This window comes from Anoplolepis gracilipes, chromosome 14 (assembly GCF_047496725.1).
Source record: "Anoplolepis gracilipes chromosome 14, ASM4749672v1, whole genome shotgun sequence".
NCBI lineage: Eukaryota > Metazoa > Arthropoda > Insecta > Hymenoptera > Formicidae > Anoplolepis > Anoplolepis gracilipes.
Genome location: NC_132983.1, coordinates 5553609 through 5573274, shown reverse-complemented (window position 1 = coordinate 5573274; position 19666 = coordinate 5553609). Strand labels below are relative to the sequence as shown.

Here is a 19666-nt window from a genome sequence, read left to right as displayed (position 1 = left end):
TTGTGTAAGAGAGAATTTTTTCTCTTATTCTTACGATTGTTATTAATATTTATTACTAATTAGCTGAATATACAATTAGTTAATATATTTCGAAATCATTTGCCATTTTATTATATAATGCATTTAATACTATTTTATTATATATAATCATTCTATTTATATTTATATATGATACTCTTATTATGTAACAATCTTTGAAAAATTTTAAGAATTTCATACAATTTTTTTGCCGTCTTTTTTTCACCGTTAGAATTATTTGGCGATAAAAACGTATAATACCAATATATATTTACATTTTGAATTTTCAGTCGGTGTTATACGTTTTTATCGCGAGATGGCGTTAGTTGGTCATATGATGGTTTACACAAGGTGTCTCAAATGTCCTTTCACACTTACATATTCACTTACTCATATATACACACACACAATTCTATTTTTTTCAAGAAAGCTAACTTTTTAAAAATATTTTATCTTAATAATACATATTAAACAATAATTCACAGAAAAAGAAATTATTTTGATAAAATTGATTAAATTACATAAATAGAAGAAAACTATAATTATATAAAATCATAATATTTATAAATAAATAATAATGAAGAAAAAATTAATTTCTTTTAAAATTGAGCCGCAAAACTACATCTCCTAAAGTGCTCGAGTAGAATTTTAATTTCTTTACTGCGAATCCGATTCTCAATTTAATATTCTCAATCTTTTAATCTTTCAAAACGAATCCTTCCAAGTCGAAAACTGTAAAGTCGTATCCCCTAGCTTTGATATTTTTATGTAATATTTTTGCTTGTTCTCTTTCTGGATCCTCCACAAAAATCTTATCAATCTTGTCTAATTCTGGAAGCATCATCAAAACAATATGTATGTACTTTGTTTCTTCCGTTTCTCGGATTTTTTGTAAGAAGGGATTCTCTAGAATAATGAGCTTTTTTAGATTTGGTAGACAGCTTAGCTTCGCCAATTCAGAAATATTTGGGATGTTGTTATCACGCAGATTTATGTAACTCAAGTTGTGACATTTTGCAGAGAAACCGTCCAGGTTCGCGAGCCGGTTGCTTCGCAAATGTAACGTGGTCAAGTTTGGAAGGTATCCAAGAGATTCGATCTGCTCGATCTGATTCTGGGCCAAAAAAAGCTGCCTTAGATTGGAGCAACGGATCCCTTTAAGAAGTAAAGAAATTAAATATTTTGATGTAACTATTCTGAGACATTGAATTTATATAGTTTGAAATTCTTTTCATTCTATTGAATTCTTAACTTTAGGAAATAAATTTTTTTACCAGTCTTACCTGCCGTAGTGGTTAGCGCATTGCCGCGTAATTCTAAGATTTTTAAGTTTCTAAGTATCTCATTGTCAGGATTGTCTTCAAAAACGATAGTGCTGATAAGATTGTTCTTTAGTTCCAGATACTCGAGTGATACATGTGGAATAACAGAAGTGCCAGCATATGTCAGTTTGTTTTGGTTCAGAGTGAGGATCTGCATTTTCGAAATCATTTTAGTAGCAAAAATCTGTCGCTTTGATACCCGATGATGTTTAAAAAGTCACCAGTTCATGACGTCACCTGTAGACATCTCATCGGCTTTAATTCCGCACTAGTCAAAAGATTTCGATCCGCCAGCAACTCTCGTAGGTAAGGCATCGTTTCGAGCACTCGGAATGCCTCTGACGTTAATCTGTTCCCCGATACATTCACGTACAGAAGGTTTTGAAAGTGCGGTATTACTCTCACATCCGTCAGATTTTTGTCCGAGACGTTCAGTCTTCTATAAGCGATATTCGACCCGAAGCTTTCCAAAGTCTGCAAATTTTGACTGACTTCTTTGTACGTCAGGACGAGTGATTCGTAGATCTCCCTTTCCCCTTGCTCGTGTTTTTCTTCTTCTTCCTCCATTTGTTTACACGAGTTAAAGAACGAGATAACTGATTGTGAGAATAATGTATAAATGCACATTATTTATTGCAATGTTGTACATAAAATTATAGTGTGTTTACGCTATTGCATAAACTAATATTAAAAACTAGATGTGGATTAGTAAAAGATTGAGTAATTATCTCAATTATAAAGTTTATAGTTTAACTATATTTTGTTTACAAATATAAAACTTTGCAACAGTTATAAACTTATATGTAAAGCTAATTTATAATATATTAATATAAGAGATACTTACATTTTTTATCGTCGTTGAACAAAAGAGCTAAATCGTAAAATCTAGCCTTTTTTGACAACTCGATTACATATATCTATCGATATATATCGATTTCATTTTTAACATACATAATTATTAATTATTAACATGCAACAAGTATCAATTTAATGTTTCATAAATTTATCTTTAATAAATTTAGTAATAAATTTGTAGTTTAATTTAGTAAATATTTGTTTAGGATACAGATAATAAAATTAAACAAAATATCAATTAAACAAAGCAATTGTCCGATACATAATACGGGAATATTATATTAAAAAAATATTATAAATATTGTATAATTTACGTTCAGAAATACAAGTATATCATAGGAAAAAGAATCAAATTATTAATGCAGCTTTTTTTTTATAAACCATCGATGTTGTTACAAGAGAGTTTTAAAAGAGAATTTTATAAATACAATTTTAGAAATATTACGAAAAAAATTTATTAGAATTTTATGCAATAGATATAAACACTCTTATGTAAGCCTTGTAGAATAGAAAAAATTGTTATCCAAAATTGATTAAAATTGAACAAATAATTAAATTTACATTACATCATTTTTCATCATAAATAATTAATATAAATGCACACATATGCAATATATTATATATATAAGTCACGAATGTTGTAATTGCGAAAACATAGACATCTCTCCTCGATATCTCGTCTCTCTAACGAGTCCTCACGCATCTAGATTCCTGCCATTGAACTCGTTGAGTATCTTCCGCGATCCGTCGCTTCCGGTGCATGATCTCTCGAAGTTTTTTCAATAAGATAAAATTGTCTCTGACAATACGTGCCTGACGTTCACGTTCCAATTGTAATCTTTTCGCATTGAACGAGACATGAGGTCTGTCCTCCGGAGGTTTCACGTCTACAGTCGGTTTAGCTGTCTTTACCTATACAAATGATAATACATAATCGTAAAATTTGACATTGACTCTAGAAAGTAACAAGCGTGTGATCAACTTAGAGAAAAAATAATATCTAATTTATATATTATATATATTATAATATATGTGTATTAAATATAATTATTTTTTAAATCTTTTTTTCTGATATAAATATTATAAATAGTACAAAATTATATAAATAGTATAGAATAATAATATTATATATATATATATATATATATATATATATATATATATAATATGTGTCTATATAATACATTTAACTATCGCCAAATATTATTCTACAACTGTATTTATTAATAATTGTCTCTGTGATGACATCTAAGCTTTTATCGGATTCTCGAAGCTTCCGAGAATGCAATGAAAGAAACATTGATTGATAAAAATATTGAAGAGATTTGATTAAAAGAGAAAGATTTATAATTCACATGAATACTTACTCTAGAACGATGACGTTCATACGCTCTACGTCGCCAGGAAGGCTCGTCCTCGCATAGTGTTTTTCCTCGGGTCGACATCCTGCATATTTGATCGCGCGAGGATGTTTACAGTGTATAGCGTGAGTTTCCAAGTTTCTCTGGCAACGGAAACGTCGTGACGCTTCGCGATATCGATCTCCGTCGTACGTCGAGAAACACGTGGACTTTATTGAGAGAGAGAGAGAGAGAGAGTCGAGTATATATTAATCCAAACAATAATTTCCAGATAATTAGAACTTTTTAGATTTATAGAATTATAAAATTATTTTTTATGTAAGGATAATTTTGATGATATATATAAATATTAATATATATACATATAAAATTTTTTATTTATATTTTTGTAACTGATTAAACATTTCAACACATATATAATTAAAGTTTCTTAATTGATCGCTATAAATTTCGCAGATTTTTGATGTGAGAAAATTTCAGAGTAGATTTCTGTGAGTGAGGCTGTAAATTAAGGTAAAAGATTTTGACATTACTTATGCACATACATATAGACATATGTATATTTATGTAGAAACGATGAGAGTAAACAAGCTAATTTCTCGAGATGATTTGGGAAAAGGAATCTATAAGCAGTCGAGCCATGTTTTTCTTTATCCTTCTTGCTCGGGCAGCATTTTACGCAGTCAACTGCGTGTCATACGCGCCCGTGTGCATCACGCGTGTATTTTCTCCCTTGGTGTTGGGAGGTTGCGATTGGCGAAACCGCTGGACCAATGATGCACGACGGGAGGCGGAGATTTGCTCTTCTCGTTCGGGACACGCGCGTGAAATTCCTTTCACCACGCTTTAATATTCATGCGAATATGACGCGTATGATTTCCAAAGATACTCGTTATCTAAACGCTAAAAAGTGGAAAATATTTTTAGGAAACACATGAATATTTTTTAAACATTAAAAATGCATTCTGTAAAAATCGATCGAAAGGAAAAGTAAAATTTTGTTAAAAATGTAAAAAAAGGAAAGTGGAAGAGAGAATGGTGGTCAGTATTGCGGCAAACAAAGCAATAAAACACAAGATCTATAGAACTAAGGTTTACCTTTTTTTTTGAATTGCGACGTGTAAAATTTTACATCATAAAAGAAGAAAAAAACTTACAAAGACTAACCACTGAGGAAGCTTGTGTTTCTGCGAAAGTTGACAATATTTTTAGAATCTTGAACACATCTTGAACATAAATATCTTTAGTAAGAAATATTTTACCTTTTTTTTATTTTCTGTCAAAAAATTGAAAACACGTCTTCTAGTCAAAGAGAATTTTTTTCAAGAAACTAGTGCAATAAAAAACACAATGGTTTATTCTTTGTGTTTACAAATTACTCAGCTTTCCCAATTCACGTGATATATTTCTTTATTGCTAGAATTTTCACGAAAAAAATGGGAAAACTCTAATATATATATAAAATAGATAAAAAAACAAATTTAATAGTGAACAAGATGAATAATTTAGGCCTGCTGTTTGTTATTTTATTATATTTTCCATCTTGACAATACGAAGAAACGAATTTGATGAGATTTTTAAAAACTAAAATTTATTAGTTATTTAAAAAAGAATTCAGATCTATAGCTGTCTGCGTTTATGCTCGTATGTGTTGAATATGCGCGGGAAATGAATGGAACAGCAGGGTTAACGGTGAAATTGGAGGACCGGAGTTATAATATCGTCAATGTGTCGGCAGAATAAAAAGGAGAAAAAAAAAAGGATACATAGACATCTCCATGGTATTTATCCAAACGCCATGGATTGCGCGCCGCGCCGGAGGGTCGATCTTAATCGCGCGCGGATGCTCGACAATGATCCTCTCAAATAGATGAGCCCCGCCGCCACTCGAAAAAGAGACGATGAAGATCTCTTCCCTCGAGGGGATACACACGCGGCGTTACACTACCTAAGTAGGCATTCGGTTGCCGAATTGGGTATCCCCCGTCCTTCCCTCCGCACGTATCTCTCTACAAGGGGTCAGCGAGCCAATCCCCGTACTTTTATGCAGGCGTGCATCCCTTCGCATCACCGACACAGTGCAGAAAAGGAAACATTTTATGGGTGTTTTTTCTTTCAGTTTATATGAATTTAGTTTGTTAGGTAAAACATTTATTCGAGATTGTGTTTAAAATTCTAGGTTTGGGATTATGTTATGATAAAAACTATAAGAAAAACTTGTAAATAGCGAGACTTCTCTCCGACTACCATAAACATAAAGCCATCACATTTCGAAAATGGCGTAGTATTATATTTATATTTTTTGTTTAGAGTCTTGTGTATCATTCGATTCTATTCTATGTTCAAAGGAAAATAAGGCACGCTTCGAGGCACTTTGAAAATAAACGTGTCTCACGAGGCCGAATCCGGACACGACACACAACGCTCTGCCGTCACCATTTATAAAATCATGAGACCAGATTGCCGGGCAAGCTTTTACCCTCTCACCGTCGACACGCTCGGGGTGCACGAGCTCGCCGTTCCGGGTGTACGATGGCCCAGCTCCGGAGGGCTGAATCGAGAGTCAGGCTGGCTGGCTAGCTGGATAGATGAACGGTCGCTGGAGAGATACCCATGATTCCAACGGTGGGAGAAAGAGAGAATGGAGAGGCGGTCTCGGGGCGTGTCGGCTTCCCGGGCGCGAGCGAGACCCAGCACGAGGGGGCCCCTGTTTCCCGGCGCTCCAGTCTCCATCGAGACATCACAAGGTGTGGATCGTCGCCGCGAGTGTCGGAGTGTCTCTCCTCGCGGGATATCTGGGATCGGAATCGTGATATCGTGATCGGTACGAAAAGAAGTTTTAATCTGATCCATCTTCTTCTCGCGGGAACAAGCGCGAGTAGTATATATATATATATATAGTAGTGACAGTCCAGAAGACACCTCTGCGAGACGAAAGAGAAAAGGATATCATCCAGGAGACACGATTAACTCGCGACGACAAGGATGATGCACGCGATGAGCGAGCACGCCGGCGTCGGCGTGCTACCCTTCGACGGAATGGGACTGTACGAACAGCCGCGGCCACCTCGGCTCGTTTTCAAGATGCCGCGTGTCGTACCTGACCAGAAATCCAAATTCGAGAGCGATGAGCTTTTTAGGAGATTGAGTCGCGAGAGCGAGGTGAGTTAGGACACTAGGAAGGACACGTGAGAAACACTTGTCAGAATAAAAAAGCACGAGATAAAGCATATAACATATAGTGAATTAGAATACGGAAGAAATATTAAAATTTGATGAAAATTTATTTTCAAGAATTTCCCAGCAATTTATATACAATTATTTTTATTCGTATTTTTACGAACGTCAGAATTATGGAAATATTTTTACAAGGAAAGGAAGAAGGATAAATGTGCGGTGCGTTAAAAGGATGCACAAAATACATTATTAAATACGCGTGAATGGTTGATATTTTTAAAAGGAGACGTATTATTTTGACAAACAAGAAATATTATGGGAAATTTAACGTTTAATCATTGATCTTGTGCGCGTTTTACCAAAATGGTAATTGTATATAAAGATGTATTACATGACACTACTAGATTTTATTTGTAAATATTCAGACTGTGATGAGCTACGTTATAAAAAAAAAGATATGAAATTACATGAAGACTAAGTGAAAAATTATACACAATAAATAATACAAATGTTACACATTTCTTTTATTTATTATTCAATTTTACACATATTGTTCATGTAATTTTATAATATATTTTTTAGAACATAGTCTTAATCAACAACTTTATGGATATATAGGACTCTTTAGATCTATGTGGTATATTATTTTAGAGATTAATAAGAAAAATAATAATTACAGAATATAGTCAGTGCTTTTGAAAATCTTAAATATTTATTGCACTTGTATTTATATTTCTGTTACATTTATATATTGTTTGTATTTAGTCTGGGAGTAGTAATTATTATTCGTTAAAATCGACATTAAATTTTTGTACTAGTTTTTGCTGACGGTTTTCAATAGATATTATGAGAAATATTTTTTGAAGAAATCTCGAAATGTCAGTAAAGGATTATTTAGCGTTAGTCGACCTGGAATACGCGATATCATGCCATAGGAATGTTGTCTTTTCTTCGAATTTCTCTAGCCTTTGAATCACGTTGAGCGATCATTGCCGAGCGGCGAATTAATATTCTAGATGTTTCCTTCTTTTGATAATTTTACCTCTGTGAATCAGGCGGTCTGGAATCTTGGGGAAACTTTCAAAATGATATTCGATAGAATCGATATATTATTTCTAGATAATAAGATAATTGGATTATTGAGATATCGAGATGAAACATTGGGAAATTTTCGCCACAGCAAACAATTATATCTACAAATTGTTTTTTGATTGAGTTATTAGCAAATTTTATGCTCGCTTTGATTCTGTATCTCTCTAATATTATGACATTTATATTTATGATAATAGTTTTTTCATATTTTATTTTTACAAAATGCTTATGTTTGAAGAGAAAATATTAATTAAATATAAAATGTAAAATTATGTATAAATTAAGTGTAAAGGATATAAAGATTGAAAAGAGCGTGTGAAGAATTTAAAAATTGACAAATTAATTTTCTTTGATATATCTTGATAAGCGCTTCATCATTACCATTGATAAATCTTTATCGGTATATTACTAATGTTTTGTTCCTTTCTCTTTTTTGCAGGTGAGATATACGGGCTACAGAGATCGACCGCAAGAAGAACGGCAAGTACGTTTTCAAAATGGCTGTCGAGAAGGCCACACGGAGATCGCCTTTGCGGCGACGGGCACGAATCTTCAACTTGTTTTTGGAAACGCATCCGGAAACTATGCCGTCGATCCCTGCGATTGTGATTTTGACAAGGAGCACGGCAAGGTACGTCGACTTTTGTAAGAATTCTTTTGTAAGATCATCTCAATTCTCATCTCGACCACCTTGATGTCATCACAGTAAACCGCAAATGATTTTCATCCCATTTGCGTTTGCGATTAGAAAATAATTCACAAACTGCAATATTACAAAAGTCTATATCAAAATAAATTTGTTAATTTATACAAGATTTATAATGAATTTACTGGAAGAAATAAAATTAATATTCTAGAAATTAAAAAGGATCTTTCTGTTTGACACAGAATTGACAAAAAAAAATCTTGGAATCACATTATTCTCTTCCAGATGAAAGTTCAGATATTTTTTGTACACGTTTACAAAAATATTGTAAAATTACGTGAGACATGTTGCGTAGAGAAGATTTGCAAGAGAAGAGATTTTCATCTTTGGCAAGAGAGAGAGAGAGAGAGAGAGAGAGAGAGAGAGAGAGAGAGATATGAAACTGCCCGCGTGAATTGGAATCTCGGGGCGGCGGTGCCTTTCGGTTTTCGGCGAAAGCGATTGTGCGGTCATAATTGGGTCGTAGGATCGGGTAAATTAGGGCCCGTTAGGCACGAATCCGGTCCCTAACAACGTTTAGCTTACGCGCGCACGTCCGTAATTTAGTATCCGCCGACCGACTGGCACTTCTCGGACAATGGCGCCAACGTGTCACCCCCGCATCCGGTTCTCGGGAATCTCAGGCCCCACTTCTCCGCAGGGGTCCGTTCTCCTTTTCGAGCGGCCAAACTGATCCAATTTAAGTTAAGTTGAATTTAAGACAAGTCAGTTTAAGTCGGAGACTGTTTTAAAGAAATATAGACAATTTTTCAAGAGCGTATATTACTATTTATTTATTTATTTTTTTTTTAAGCTGTAAGGGTCGTGTTTAAATCATCGATAGCAACCTTATACGCCGACGCCGTGGCCGACGCCTCTCAGTGTTGCCATTGCGATCAATAGTGGCGTCGTTCTGACGCCATTTTGCAAAATGCGCGCGCTCATCTTTTCGCGAACCTTCTCCGGCGTCATGTATATTTATTTAATTGCTCTGCTCGTTTTTAAATTTTATTTTTGATGAAGAAACAGAATAAAAATGCATAGTTCCTTTATTCAAGTTAATTTCTTATACAAATTTTATCGTAACACATGTGAAGCTTATTTTAAAGATAGAATTATATATAATTTATATAAGAAAATTTTGTTTATAAAACTACTACGATTCTTTCTCCGTTCGAAAAAGCAAAAGATGAATTTTACGTCTCCGGTTTGAATATCCGAGATCGAACGTTAGGAAAGTAAAAGCCATGTTACTATTAGTGGATAACAGTGGCAATTAGTGCTCTCGAAATCTGTCAAACGCGATCGGCCACCAGATGCCTCGAGACCGCTTCGCCAGTCACCCGGTATACGTATAATGGCTCATAAATCTCTTCTCTCGTAAAGGCCGAGCGTAAAGTCCTAGTATCCTGCCAATCCTGCGCAGTCTGGTCTCGTCCTTTCTGGACTTTTGAAACCCTACCTTGTTGTGCACACTTTTTTTTTTTTTAATAATTTTATTAAGTGAAAATTTTCTGAAATTTTTTCCCTCAAAGATTGAATTTTCACATGTATATATGTATTATTTTGAAAAATGTCTGTCCGTGTGGGACAACACGAATCTAACATTTTAATATATATCTTATATTTGTATGAAAATGTTAATTAAAGCTGGAATCAATGTAAACATTACATTATATCGGTTGTATTTAAAAAACCGTGATATCACGATTGATATCTTAGCATTTATTTTTGATATAGCCTTTTCTAGATCTTCTTCAAGCGCCTCTTTCACGTCTTCTTTTGCAAAATTAAAAAAAAAAAAAAAAGAGACGAGATGAGTCGCAAACGATTCATTAGGTTCGCGTTGTTTACGAGACGACCCGCGGCCTGCTTTTTGTTTTAATCGACAATGAACGTAGGAATAAAGAGCGGCGCGCGGCCACACGTGTCCTTGTTCATTGTGCGTGTCAACGTGCCCCGTAGCGCGACGCAATAATTAAGGGAGAGATCCGCGATCGAGATAGAACGCGCGTGCGGTGCACGATAATGACGGAGCCTTTTAATCCTTCGCCGATCGAGCAATTGATTCGCGTAATAAAACGAAGCTATCGACAATGTGCGAAATGAAGAAAAAAAATCCCGAATATGTCGACCTTGATCGCTCTTAATTCTAGATTATTTTTGCGTAGTTTCGCAAGAAATAAATTCGGAAAATTTTCAAGACTCGTAGAAAGATGGTTTAAAATGGTTCTATAAAAATATTATATTTAGAGAAGGAAAGAGAAATTTGAAAGGTTACAGAAAATATTTTGAAAAAAAAAGAACTAATTTCCGCAGGATCTGTCGTATAACTTAACGCATTCTTTTAACCCTTCGCCGATCGAGAAATTGATTCGCGTAATAAAACGAAGCTATCGACAATGTGCGAAAATGAAGAAAAAAAAATCCCGAAATATGTCGACCTTGATCGCTCTTAATTCTAGATTATTTTTGCGTAGTTTTGCAAGAAATAAATTCGGAAAATTTTCAAGACTCGTAGAAAGATGGTTTAAAATCGTTCTATAAAAATATTATATTTAGAGAAGGAAAGAGAAATTTGAAAGGTTACAGAAAATATTTTGAAAAAAAAAGGAACTAATTTCCGCAGGATCTGTCGTATAACTTAACGCATTCTTTTAACCCTTCGCCGATCGAGAAATTGATTCGCGTAATAAAACGAAGCTATCGACAATGTGCGAAAATGAAGAAAAAAAAATCCCGAAATATGTCGACCTTGATCGCTCTTAATTCTAGATTATTTTTGCGTAGTTTCGCAAGAAATAAATTCGGAAAATTTTCAAGACTCGTAGAAAGATGGTTTAAAATGGTTCTATAAAAATATTATATTTAGAGAAGGAAAGAGAAATTTGAAAGGTTATAGAAAATATTTTGAAAAAAAAAGGAACTAATTTCCGCAGGATCTGTCGTATAACTTAACGCATTCTTTTAACCCTTCGCCGATCGAGAAATTGATTCGCGTAATAAAACGAAGCTATCGACAATGTGCGAAAATGAAGAAAAAAAAATCCCGAAATATGTCGACCTTGATCGCTCTTAATTCTAGATTATTTTTGCGTAGTTTCGCAAGAAATAAATTCGGAAAATTTTCAAGACTCGTAGAAAGATGGTTTAAAATGGTTCTATAAAAATATTATATTTAGAGAAGGAAAGAGAAATTTGAAAGGTTATAGAAAATATTTTGAAAAAAAAAGGAACTAATTTCCGCAGGATCTGTCGTATAACTTAACGCATTCTTTTAACCCTTCGCCGATCGAGAAATTGATTCGCGTAATAAAACGAAGCTATCGACAATGTGCGAAATGAAGAAAAAAAATCCCGAATATGTCGACCTTGATCGCTCTTAATTCTAGATTATTTTTGCGTAGTTTCGCAAGAAATAAATTCGGAAAATTTTCAAGACTCGTAGAAAGATGGTTTAAAATCGTTCTATAAAAATATTATATTTAGAGAAGAAAAGAGAAATTTGAAAGGTTATAGAAAATATTTTGAAAAAAAAAGGAACTAATTTCCGCAGGATCTGTCGTATAACTTAACGCATTCTTTTAATCCTTCGCCGATCGAGAAATTGATTCGCGTAATGAAACGAAGCTATCGACAATGTGCGAAAATGAAGAAAAAAAAATCCCGAAATATGTCGACCTTGATCGCTCTTAATTCTAGATTATTTTTGCGTAGTTTCGCAAGAAATAAATTCGGAAAATTTTCAAGACTCGTAGAAAGATGGTTTAAAATCGTTCTATAAAAATATTATATTTAGAGAAGGAAAGAGAAATTTGAAAGGTTACAGAAAATATTTTGAAAAAAAAAGGAACTAATTTCCGCAGGATCTGTCGTATAAAACTTAACGCATCCTAGGGTTAATAACGATCGTAGCCCTTCCTCTCTCTGAAGAATCATAAAATTTATAGTTGAAACTGGGCCGACTCGGCCGCACACATCCTACTCGTAAAAATTAAACGTACAGTATCTGGACTTCGGGTGAGAGACAAAGGACACGACCCGTCACGCTGACCCCTCGTTCGTCCTTTCTACTGGGATATCATTGACGAATGTTCCGGGGCCAGCATTCACCAGGCTTCGGATGTAGTGGACCAGGCGCAAAAAGGCGCTGGCGGCGACGCCCACTGTGAAACAAAAGGGCCGGCGAGAAATAGCCGGTCGTTTATCTCGGGACATTGGTCGGAGTCCTTCGTCCGCCCTTGTCGTCGAATTTTCACCCCTTTCCTCCACCGGTGCGTCGCGCGCGTTTCTACTTTTTTCCTCTCCCGCTTTTTTCCGGCTCGCTAATGCAAATTAGAAAGGGTTAGCGGTGACGTGCGCGTTTAAATATCGCCGACTATTATGCAACGATAATGGTCGTCACGCCCGTAAGCAGAAGCAGAAGGAGCGGAGAAAAACAAATGTTTCCTACTGTTCTTTCCTCGTGAGAACGAGGAAGGCGACGGCGATGACTAATGACGATATGTCGTATGTGTCCGCTCACTCCTCTCTTCGTCTAGTTTTTGCGACTTGTTTCTTGCTCCGAATATACATGTCTCGGCGATTCGTCTCGCAATGTCGGTCGCAACGAGACTAAGAACATTCATATTGTTCGAATCTTAAGCAACGTACACGATTCCTAAGAAAATAGGTATATCATTGATGTATAAATACGAAAACTATTTGCTAGACTATTTAAGAGACTATTTAAAAAACTAATATATTTCATATCTTAAATTGTGAATATTTTCCTAAAATTTTTTATTACAAATTAGATTTTAGCTGCTTAAAAAATAAATAAAAATATATAAAATCGTGTATTTGTGGCGCGCGTTGATAAATATATCATTTAGAGAAATCGTCAAGAAATAACTCGCGATCCTTTCACAAGGATATAAGATGCATCTTGATGCCTTTCTCATTGATGTATAAATACGAAAACTATTTAAGAAACTATTTAAAAAACTAATATTTCATATGTTAAATTGTGAATATTTTCCTAAAATTTTTTATTACAAATTAGATTTTAGCTGCTTAAAAAATAAATAAAAATATATAAAATCGTGTATTTGTGTCGCGCGTTGATAAATATATCATTTAGAGAAATCGTCAAGAAATAACTCGCGATCCTTTCACAAGGATATAAGATGCATCTTGATGCCTTTCTCATTGATGTATAAATACGAAAACTATTTAAGAAACTATTTAAAACACTAATATTTCATATGTTAAATTGTGAATATTTTCCTAAAATTTTTTATTACAAATTAGATTTTAGCTGCTTAAAAAATAAATAAAAATATATAAAATCGTGTATTTGTGGCGCGCGTTGATAAATATATCATTTAGAGAAATCGTCAAGAAATAACTCGCGATCCTTTCACAAGGATATAAGATGCATCTTGATGCCTTTCTCATTGATGTATAAATACGAAAACTATTTAAGAAACTATTTAAAAACCTAATATTTCATATGTTAAATTGTGAATATTTTCCTAAAATTTTTTATTACAAATTAGATTTTAGCTGCTTAAAAAATAAATAAAAATATATAAAATCGTGTATTTGTGTCGCGCGTTGATAAATATATCATTTAGAGAAATCGTCAAGAAATAACTCGCGATCCTTTCACAAGGATATAAGATGCATCTTGATGCCTTTCTCATTGATGTATAAATACGAAAACTATTTAAGAAACTATTTAAAAACCTAATATTTCATATGTTAAATTGTGAATATTTTCCTAAAATTTTTTATTACAAATTAGATTTTAGCTGCTTAAAAAATAAATAAAAATATATAAAATCGTGTAATTGTGTCGCGCGTTGATAAATATATCATTTGTAGAAATCGTCAAGCGATAACTCGCGATGCTTTCACGAGGATAAGATGCACCATGAATATTTTTGTGTCGAAAGAGCCGAGCTATTTTCCTGCTACGCTCTGTCGCTTGCGTTTCATACTTACCTTGATATGCATTCCGCGTAGGATTTAAAATTTCCGCCTCGCCTTACCTGGAAGCTGACATTAATATACATCAGATTAAGTATGCGAAAGCGAAACTTTCCGCCTCGAGAGAAAAAAAAAAAACTGCGTCACGATAACGCGCCTTGAAATTAAACTTGAACATTCGAGAAATGCCAGAGAATTGATTTTACATCTTAACTTGTTTCAAATGATACACGAAGAAGAGCGATGCGAATTTTTTTCGGAAGGTGAAAACCAGAAGCTCTCGAGCCCTTTGAGTTCAAAGGCCGCGAGCGATTCGATTATCGAAACGTTTAAGGCCCCCCCTCCCCTCTCCCGAGAACATCCCGCGTTGGTGCACCCCGTGGCTCGATTATTAGTGCATAAAAATGCGCCCCGCCGTGCATTGTCGGCGGTGCAGCTGTAAGAATGAAACGAGATGTAACGTCGATTTACCTCTCCGTCGGCGAGGCGTTCGTTCACGCGAAATCTCACACCGAATTAATTGCATTATAAACGAAGCCGTCCATATATCTTTGACTGTTAACAAGATTTCTCAATCCAACGACTAACAAATACAATAACGTAGTGGCAAAATAAAAAGATTTAATCTTTTTAGAAATTTTAATCTAACTTGTAGACACAGATAACGAAAGAATATAGAAGAATACGTTAAATTACAGACATTTTATAAATCATTTAATTAAATATCTCGTATGATGTATCATTTATCACATTGATATTTAAATTGTACTTTATATTGATTTTTAAAATTAAATTATTAATTTTAAGCGTTAACTGAAATATTATGTATATCTTTTTTTCTATAGATATGAGAAATGAAAATGTTATATACATGTTATATAATCGCGCAGTATTTGAAGTCGTTTTATTAATTATGTCGTTCATTACGTCAAGATCACAAATACAGTCTCTCGACTGGTTTTCCCCGGACGTTCTTGACCTCGTAATAATATCTGGGCTCCGCGTCGGGACCACCGGAAGTCGGGTCGTTTGCCAGAAAATAAAATAGCACTGTGTTGCGCTGTCGGCACAAAACTTAGTAATCGTTTCTCGAGAGCTATTCATTTAGATTTTCCTCGGAAAACACCGCGTGACAATCTTAATTAGTAGTCATAAATATAAGCGATAATACAATTTTACATCAAGTAGAGGAGGAAATTGTAGAGAGAACGGAAATAATTTTCGTAAAAAAAATTCTCTATTAATTAAAAAACTATTTTACTTTCTTTCCTATTTTCCGCTAAGTAAAATAATTATTAAAAATTATTTTTAATAAGTAAATAATTTGAAGTTATTACATACACATGCTTTATAATTCTTTCGTGTATTTTAAGAAAATAGAGAAGAAAGGAAATTAACATAATCATACATGTTAATGAAAAATTTCTGCGGTAAACTCAGCATTAAAATATTTTACGTTTGACCGACTAATTAGAATACAATTTTCCGATTTCTAATAAAGATTACAAACACGTCGAAATACTTGAGATAATAGGATGCTATTGCAGCGAGGATTGCACGAGTATTATAAAGAATTCTGTTATTTAAATATACACAAATAGACGATTTTATATATTTTTATTTATTTTTTGAGCAGCTAAAATCTAATTTGTAATAAAAAATTTTAGGAAAATATTCACAATTTAATATATGAAATATTAGTTTTTTAAATAGTTTCTTAAATAATTTTCGTATTTATACATCAATGAGAAAGGCATCAAGATGTATCTTATATCTTTGTGAAAGGATCGCGAGTTATTTCTTGACGATTTCTCTAAATGATATATTTATCAACGCGCGACACAAATACACGATTTTATATATTTTTATTTATTTTTTGAGCAGCTAAAATCTAATTTGTAATAAAAAACTTTAGGAAAATATTCACAATTTAAGATATGAAATATATTAGTTTTTTAAATAGTCTAGCAAATAGTTTTCGTATTTATACATCAATGATATACCTATTTTCTTAGGAATCGTGTACGTTGCTTAAGATTTGTAATTGATTTCTTATACGAGTAAGGCTCACAGCCTCGCCTCTCTCAATTTCTCGTCTCTCCTTCCATCTCTCGAGACGGAGGGACCGCGAAGCCTCGTACCTTCCAATCTGCGTAATCGCTCTCCGGAAATAAGAAGCGTTCGCCGTTGTTGAACACGAGACAAGGGGGATGAGAGAACGGAGCACATGATTGAAACTTGCGGGTAGTGGCCCGTAATGGAGGCCTCCTACAACCCACGCCGAGAGATTTGAAAAAAGAAAGATAACACAAGAGAGAGGTTGCTGTAAGCGAGCCAATATATCGGCCTCGAAGAGAGAATCGACGAGCCTCGCGTCATCTCGAGGAATAAAACACGCGTGAGTCAGTGACAGTCGTTCGAATAGGGATTAGTAATCGAAACATTTCCATTGATTATTGTTTTAATTAATTTATATGACTAATATAATACACGATTGCGATAGACCATCCACGACTATCCCAAGAGGCATCCCAATCGTCTATGGAGATCGAGATTTCCATTTCGTGGATCTATATATCAACACTGAGATTTTGCGTCCCGCCGATCGCGGTGTTTCAGGTCCACCTGCGTTCGCATCTCATCATGAACGGCGTGTGCGTGAGGTGGCGCGGTTGGATCGACCTGGACCGGCTGGACGGCGTCGGCTGCCTCGAGTACGACGAGGAGCGTGCCGCCGAGGAGGACGCGCTTCTACGTGACCAGCTGGAACGCTACAATCAGCGGCTGCGTGATTTCGAGGAGAAGCAGCGTGCCTATCGCAGCGGTGCGGCCTCGGCTGCGCAGCCGCCGCATCTCAACCATCACTATCACCACGACACGCATCATGCGGCGAGCCATCATCATCACCATCACGGCCACCACAGCCGACACGTGGGCGGCGCGGGCGCGACTGGCGCCACTGCCACTGGCATCGAGCCCCACCTGCCGCATCGCCAGGATCCTGAGATGGAGGTGCGACTGCGGGCCTACTGAGGCTCGCGTAGATCCGACTGTCCCCGATGACGGTGAAGGATGAGAGAGAAGGGCCCGTTCTTGGTCGGTGAATCGATAATGTTAAGCGCGTCAACGTTAAATAAATGCGGAAACGGAATAATCGTCCCTCGTTCTTTCGTCGTCTTCAAAAGAATGTTTAGGAGTTGCCTGTTTTGCGACGCGAGCTCGCATTCCGTCCGATCTCTATTACACCTATGTACATTAACTCGTCGCACGGTAACGAGGGTAACATACTTACATGCTATCAACAACGAATTACAAAAGTTGCACGTTTTCGCCATATATTCACATGGAATGTGACCTTGCTTTCGTTTTATTACTCGTAACAAATCGATTACCTTGAATAAACTGTTGAATTTGGAGGAATGCGATCTTCACGCATATTAGAGAGGTTTCCCTCAGCAGGCATAGTGTTAAGTGCGTTTCACTCACATTTCCCCAAAAATTCAAAGTTTTTTTTTTCTTTTTGTAAATATACATATAAATATATTATTATATTTAACTATAATTTTCATACTTTTAACTAATTAAATATAATAATATATTTATAGTAATTATATAATTTATATTGAAACTATCATTGTTATATATATATTATTATATTTGAATAACATGTATATTAAATATAATATATATTTATAATAATTATAATTTATATTTAAACTATAATTATTATAAATATATTGTTATATTTAAATATCATGTATATATTAAATATAATATATATTTATAATAATTATAATTTATATGTCACCGCATAGTTAATCATATAAACTACAGTTTAAATGATTCCTTTTTAGTTATTTGCGATTAAATTAATCGTTCATCGTAGACTTCTTTCAGATCCCTCTCTCGATTATCTAATGTGTTTCTCGCATGATAAATTTGCAAAATGAGAGTAATTTATTTCCAAGAATCTTGCACGCATCGTTTTGCAACGGTGATAAAAATAGCGCTCATCTTCAATGTACCAACCGACTGTTTGAAGGTCAAAACGCTCGTAACACGCGTTCTTTACATAAGTATATCCTGCGATTCGACACATGGTTCATCATCATTTATCGAAACGAGCGCTGATCGTTTTAGGACGATCCACAGCATTATAGGGAACCGTCGTAGAACATTAACATCGTTTACAAAGAGGACTATCAACGACAAATGTCGCAGAACAGGCAATTTTGCGTGCGTCAGGAAGTGCGGTTATTCTTTTTAAAGACAGTTACACTTTACGTAATACTTAAATTATATCTTTCTGAACACTTTATATAGAAGAAATATGATAAAAATAATCATTAATTTAGTTTTATAACTGAATATATTAATTATTAACAAATCTTATTTTCTTAGACTTTCTTAGTTTTTTTTTTAATTTCATATATTTATTAATTTTTTATTATTAATATTGAGACTCTTGAGACAGAGGATAGAGCTTTGAAAGATTTGTAGCAACACATTTAAAGACTTTTTCAGACATAAGTACTAAATTTTGTTTTAATATTTTGTTAATTTTGTCATTATTTATTGAGATTCCCTCTCAATTGCTAAAAGAAATATCTACAGTGATAATTGTAATCCTATATTTCTTTGTCTTCCATCTCGACAAGACATGGAGCTGGCCGCATCTCCTTTCGTTCGCGTGAGAGATATTTGCGAAAAAAAACATTCGTGTTTGATCGCAAAGAAGAAACACAACGACCGTGATGATGATTACGTCATCGAGTGGTGGCTCATTGATAAAATACATGAATCACGATGATTCCCAACGTACGGATGAGTCAGGATCGTTACGTCTGCTTACGTTTTACCTTTAAGTTGACTAGGCGATCTTCGTAAGGAAAAAACGAAGGAATCTTTTGTTATTATTGTACATATTTGTAAAGAGTTTATATAGATTAAAGATATCATTTTTTGCGTCGGATTCTCTCCGCTTGTTTCGCCCTTCTTCCTTCGCGCTTACACCGAAATATGTGTAACTGTATAGAGAGTATATTAAGATTATTGAATGATATGTACTTTTTACATGTCTATCTCGCTGTGTGGATATTATTTCATCTATTAAATTTCATCGTATTAAGTGATATACGAAGTAATCGTCATAATTCTAATTGTTCCATTCTAGGGATTCGTGA

General features: G+C 34.5%; 3 protein-coding genes across 4 annotated transcripts; 1 reads left to right on the top strand and 2 right to left on the bottom strand.

Annotated features, from left to right (window-relative positions):
* Positions 1-117: 117 nt before the first annotated feature.
* On the bottom strand, positions 118-1993 carry LOC140673618 (leucine-rich repeat-containing protein 23). 2 transcript variants are annotated; one of them, XM_072906686.1, is made up of 3 exons: positions 1578-1993; positions 1293-1491; positions 118-1173 (listed from the first exon to the last, which is right to left on the bottom strand). In XM_072906686.1, the coding sequence occupies exons 1-3, from the start codon at positions 1965-1967 to the stop codon at positions 716-718; spliced, it is 1047 nt and encodes a 348-aa protein (XP_072762787.1). In that variant the 5' UTR covers positions 1968-1993; the 3' UTR covers positions 118-715. The 2 variants fall into 2 exon arrangements, with proteins under 2 accessions (XP_072762787.1, XP_072762788.1); XM_072906687.1 differs by having other exon boundaries at positions 124-1173; positions 1302-1491; positions 1578-1985.
* Positions 1051-19455, top strand: LOC140673620 (protein big brother). Its single transcript, XM_072906689.1, has 6 exons — positions 1051-1182; positions 1414-1646; positions 5905-6380; positions 6458-6718; positions 8265-8456; positions 17103-19455. The coding sequence occupies exons 4-6, from the start codon at positions 6542-6544 to the stop codon at positions 17514-17516; spliced, it is 783 nt and encodes a 260-aa protein (XP_072762790.1). The 5' UTR covers positions 1051-1182; positions 1414-1646; positions 5905-6380; positions 6458-6541; the 3' UTR covers positions 17517-19455.
* LOC140673629 (uncharacterized protein CFAP97D2-like) lies at positions 2549-5909 on the bottom strand. Its single transcript, XM_072906707.1, has 4 exons — positions 5323-5909; positions 4102-4459; positions 3563-3765; positions 2549-3107 (listed from the first exon to the last, which is right to left on the bottom strand). The coding sequence occupies exons 3-4, from the start codon at positions 3638-3640 to the stop codon at positions 2880-2882; spliced, it is 306 nt and encodes a 101-aa protein (XP_072762808.1). The 5' UTR covers positions 3641-3765; positions 4102-4459; positions 5323-5909; the 3' UTR covers positions 2549-2879.
* Positions 19456-19666: the final 211 nt, after the last annotated feature.

What these genes read in the sequence shown, in the direction of transcription:
- LOC140673618 (XM_072906686.1), bottom strand. Translation starts at nt 1,967, where the DNA reads ATGTGCATTTATACATTATTCTCACAATCAGTTATCTCGTTCTTTAAC. An exon ending in AGCCGATGAGATGTCTACAG is followed by an intron (nt 1,492 to 1,577) that starts GTGACGTCATGA and finishes TCGAAAATGCAG; the next exon opens with ATCCTCACTCTGAACCAAAA. An exon ending in CACTACGGCAGGTAAGACTG is followed by an intron (nt 1,174 to 1,292) that starts GTAAAAAAATTT and finishes TACTTCTTAAAG; the next exon opens with GGATCCGTTGCTCCAATCTA.
- LOC140673629 (XM_072906707.1), bottom strand. Translation starts at nt 3,640, where the DNA reads ATGTCGACCCGAGGAAAAACACTATGCGAGGACGAGCCTTCCTGGCGA. An exon ending in ATGAACGTCATCGTTCTAGA is followed by an intron (nt 3,108 to 3,562) that starts GTAAGTATTCAT and finishes TCATTTGTATAG; the next exon opens with GTAAAGACAGCTAAACCGAC.
- LOC140673620 (XM_072906689.1), top strand. Translation starts at nt 6,542, where the DNA reads ATGATGCACGCGATGAGCGAGCACGCCGGCGTCGGCGTGCTACCCTTC. An exon ending in GATTGAGTCGCGAGAGCGAG is followed by an intron (nt 6,719 to 8,264) that starts GTGAGTTAGGAC and finishes TCTTTTTTGCAG; the next exon opens with GTGAGATATACGGGCTACAG. An exon ending in TTGACAAGGAGCACGGCAAG is followed by an intron (nt 8,457 to 17,102) that starts GTACGTCGACTT and finishes GCGGTGTTTCAG; the next exon opens with GTCCACCTGCGTTCGCATCT.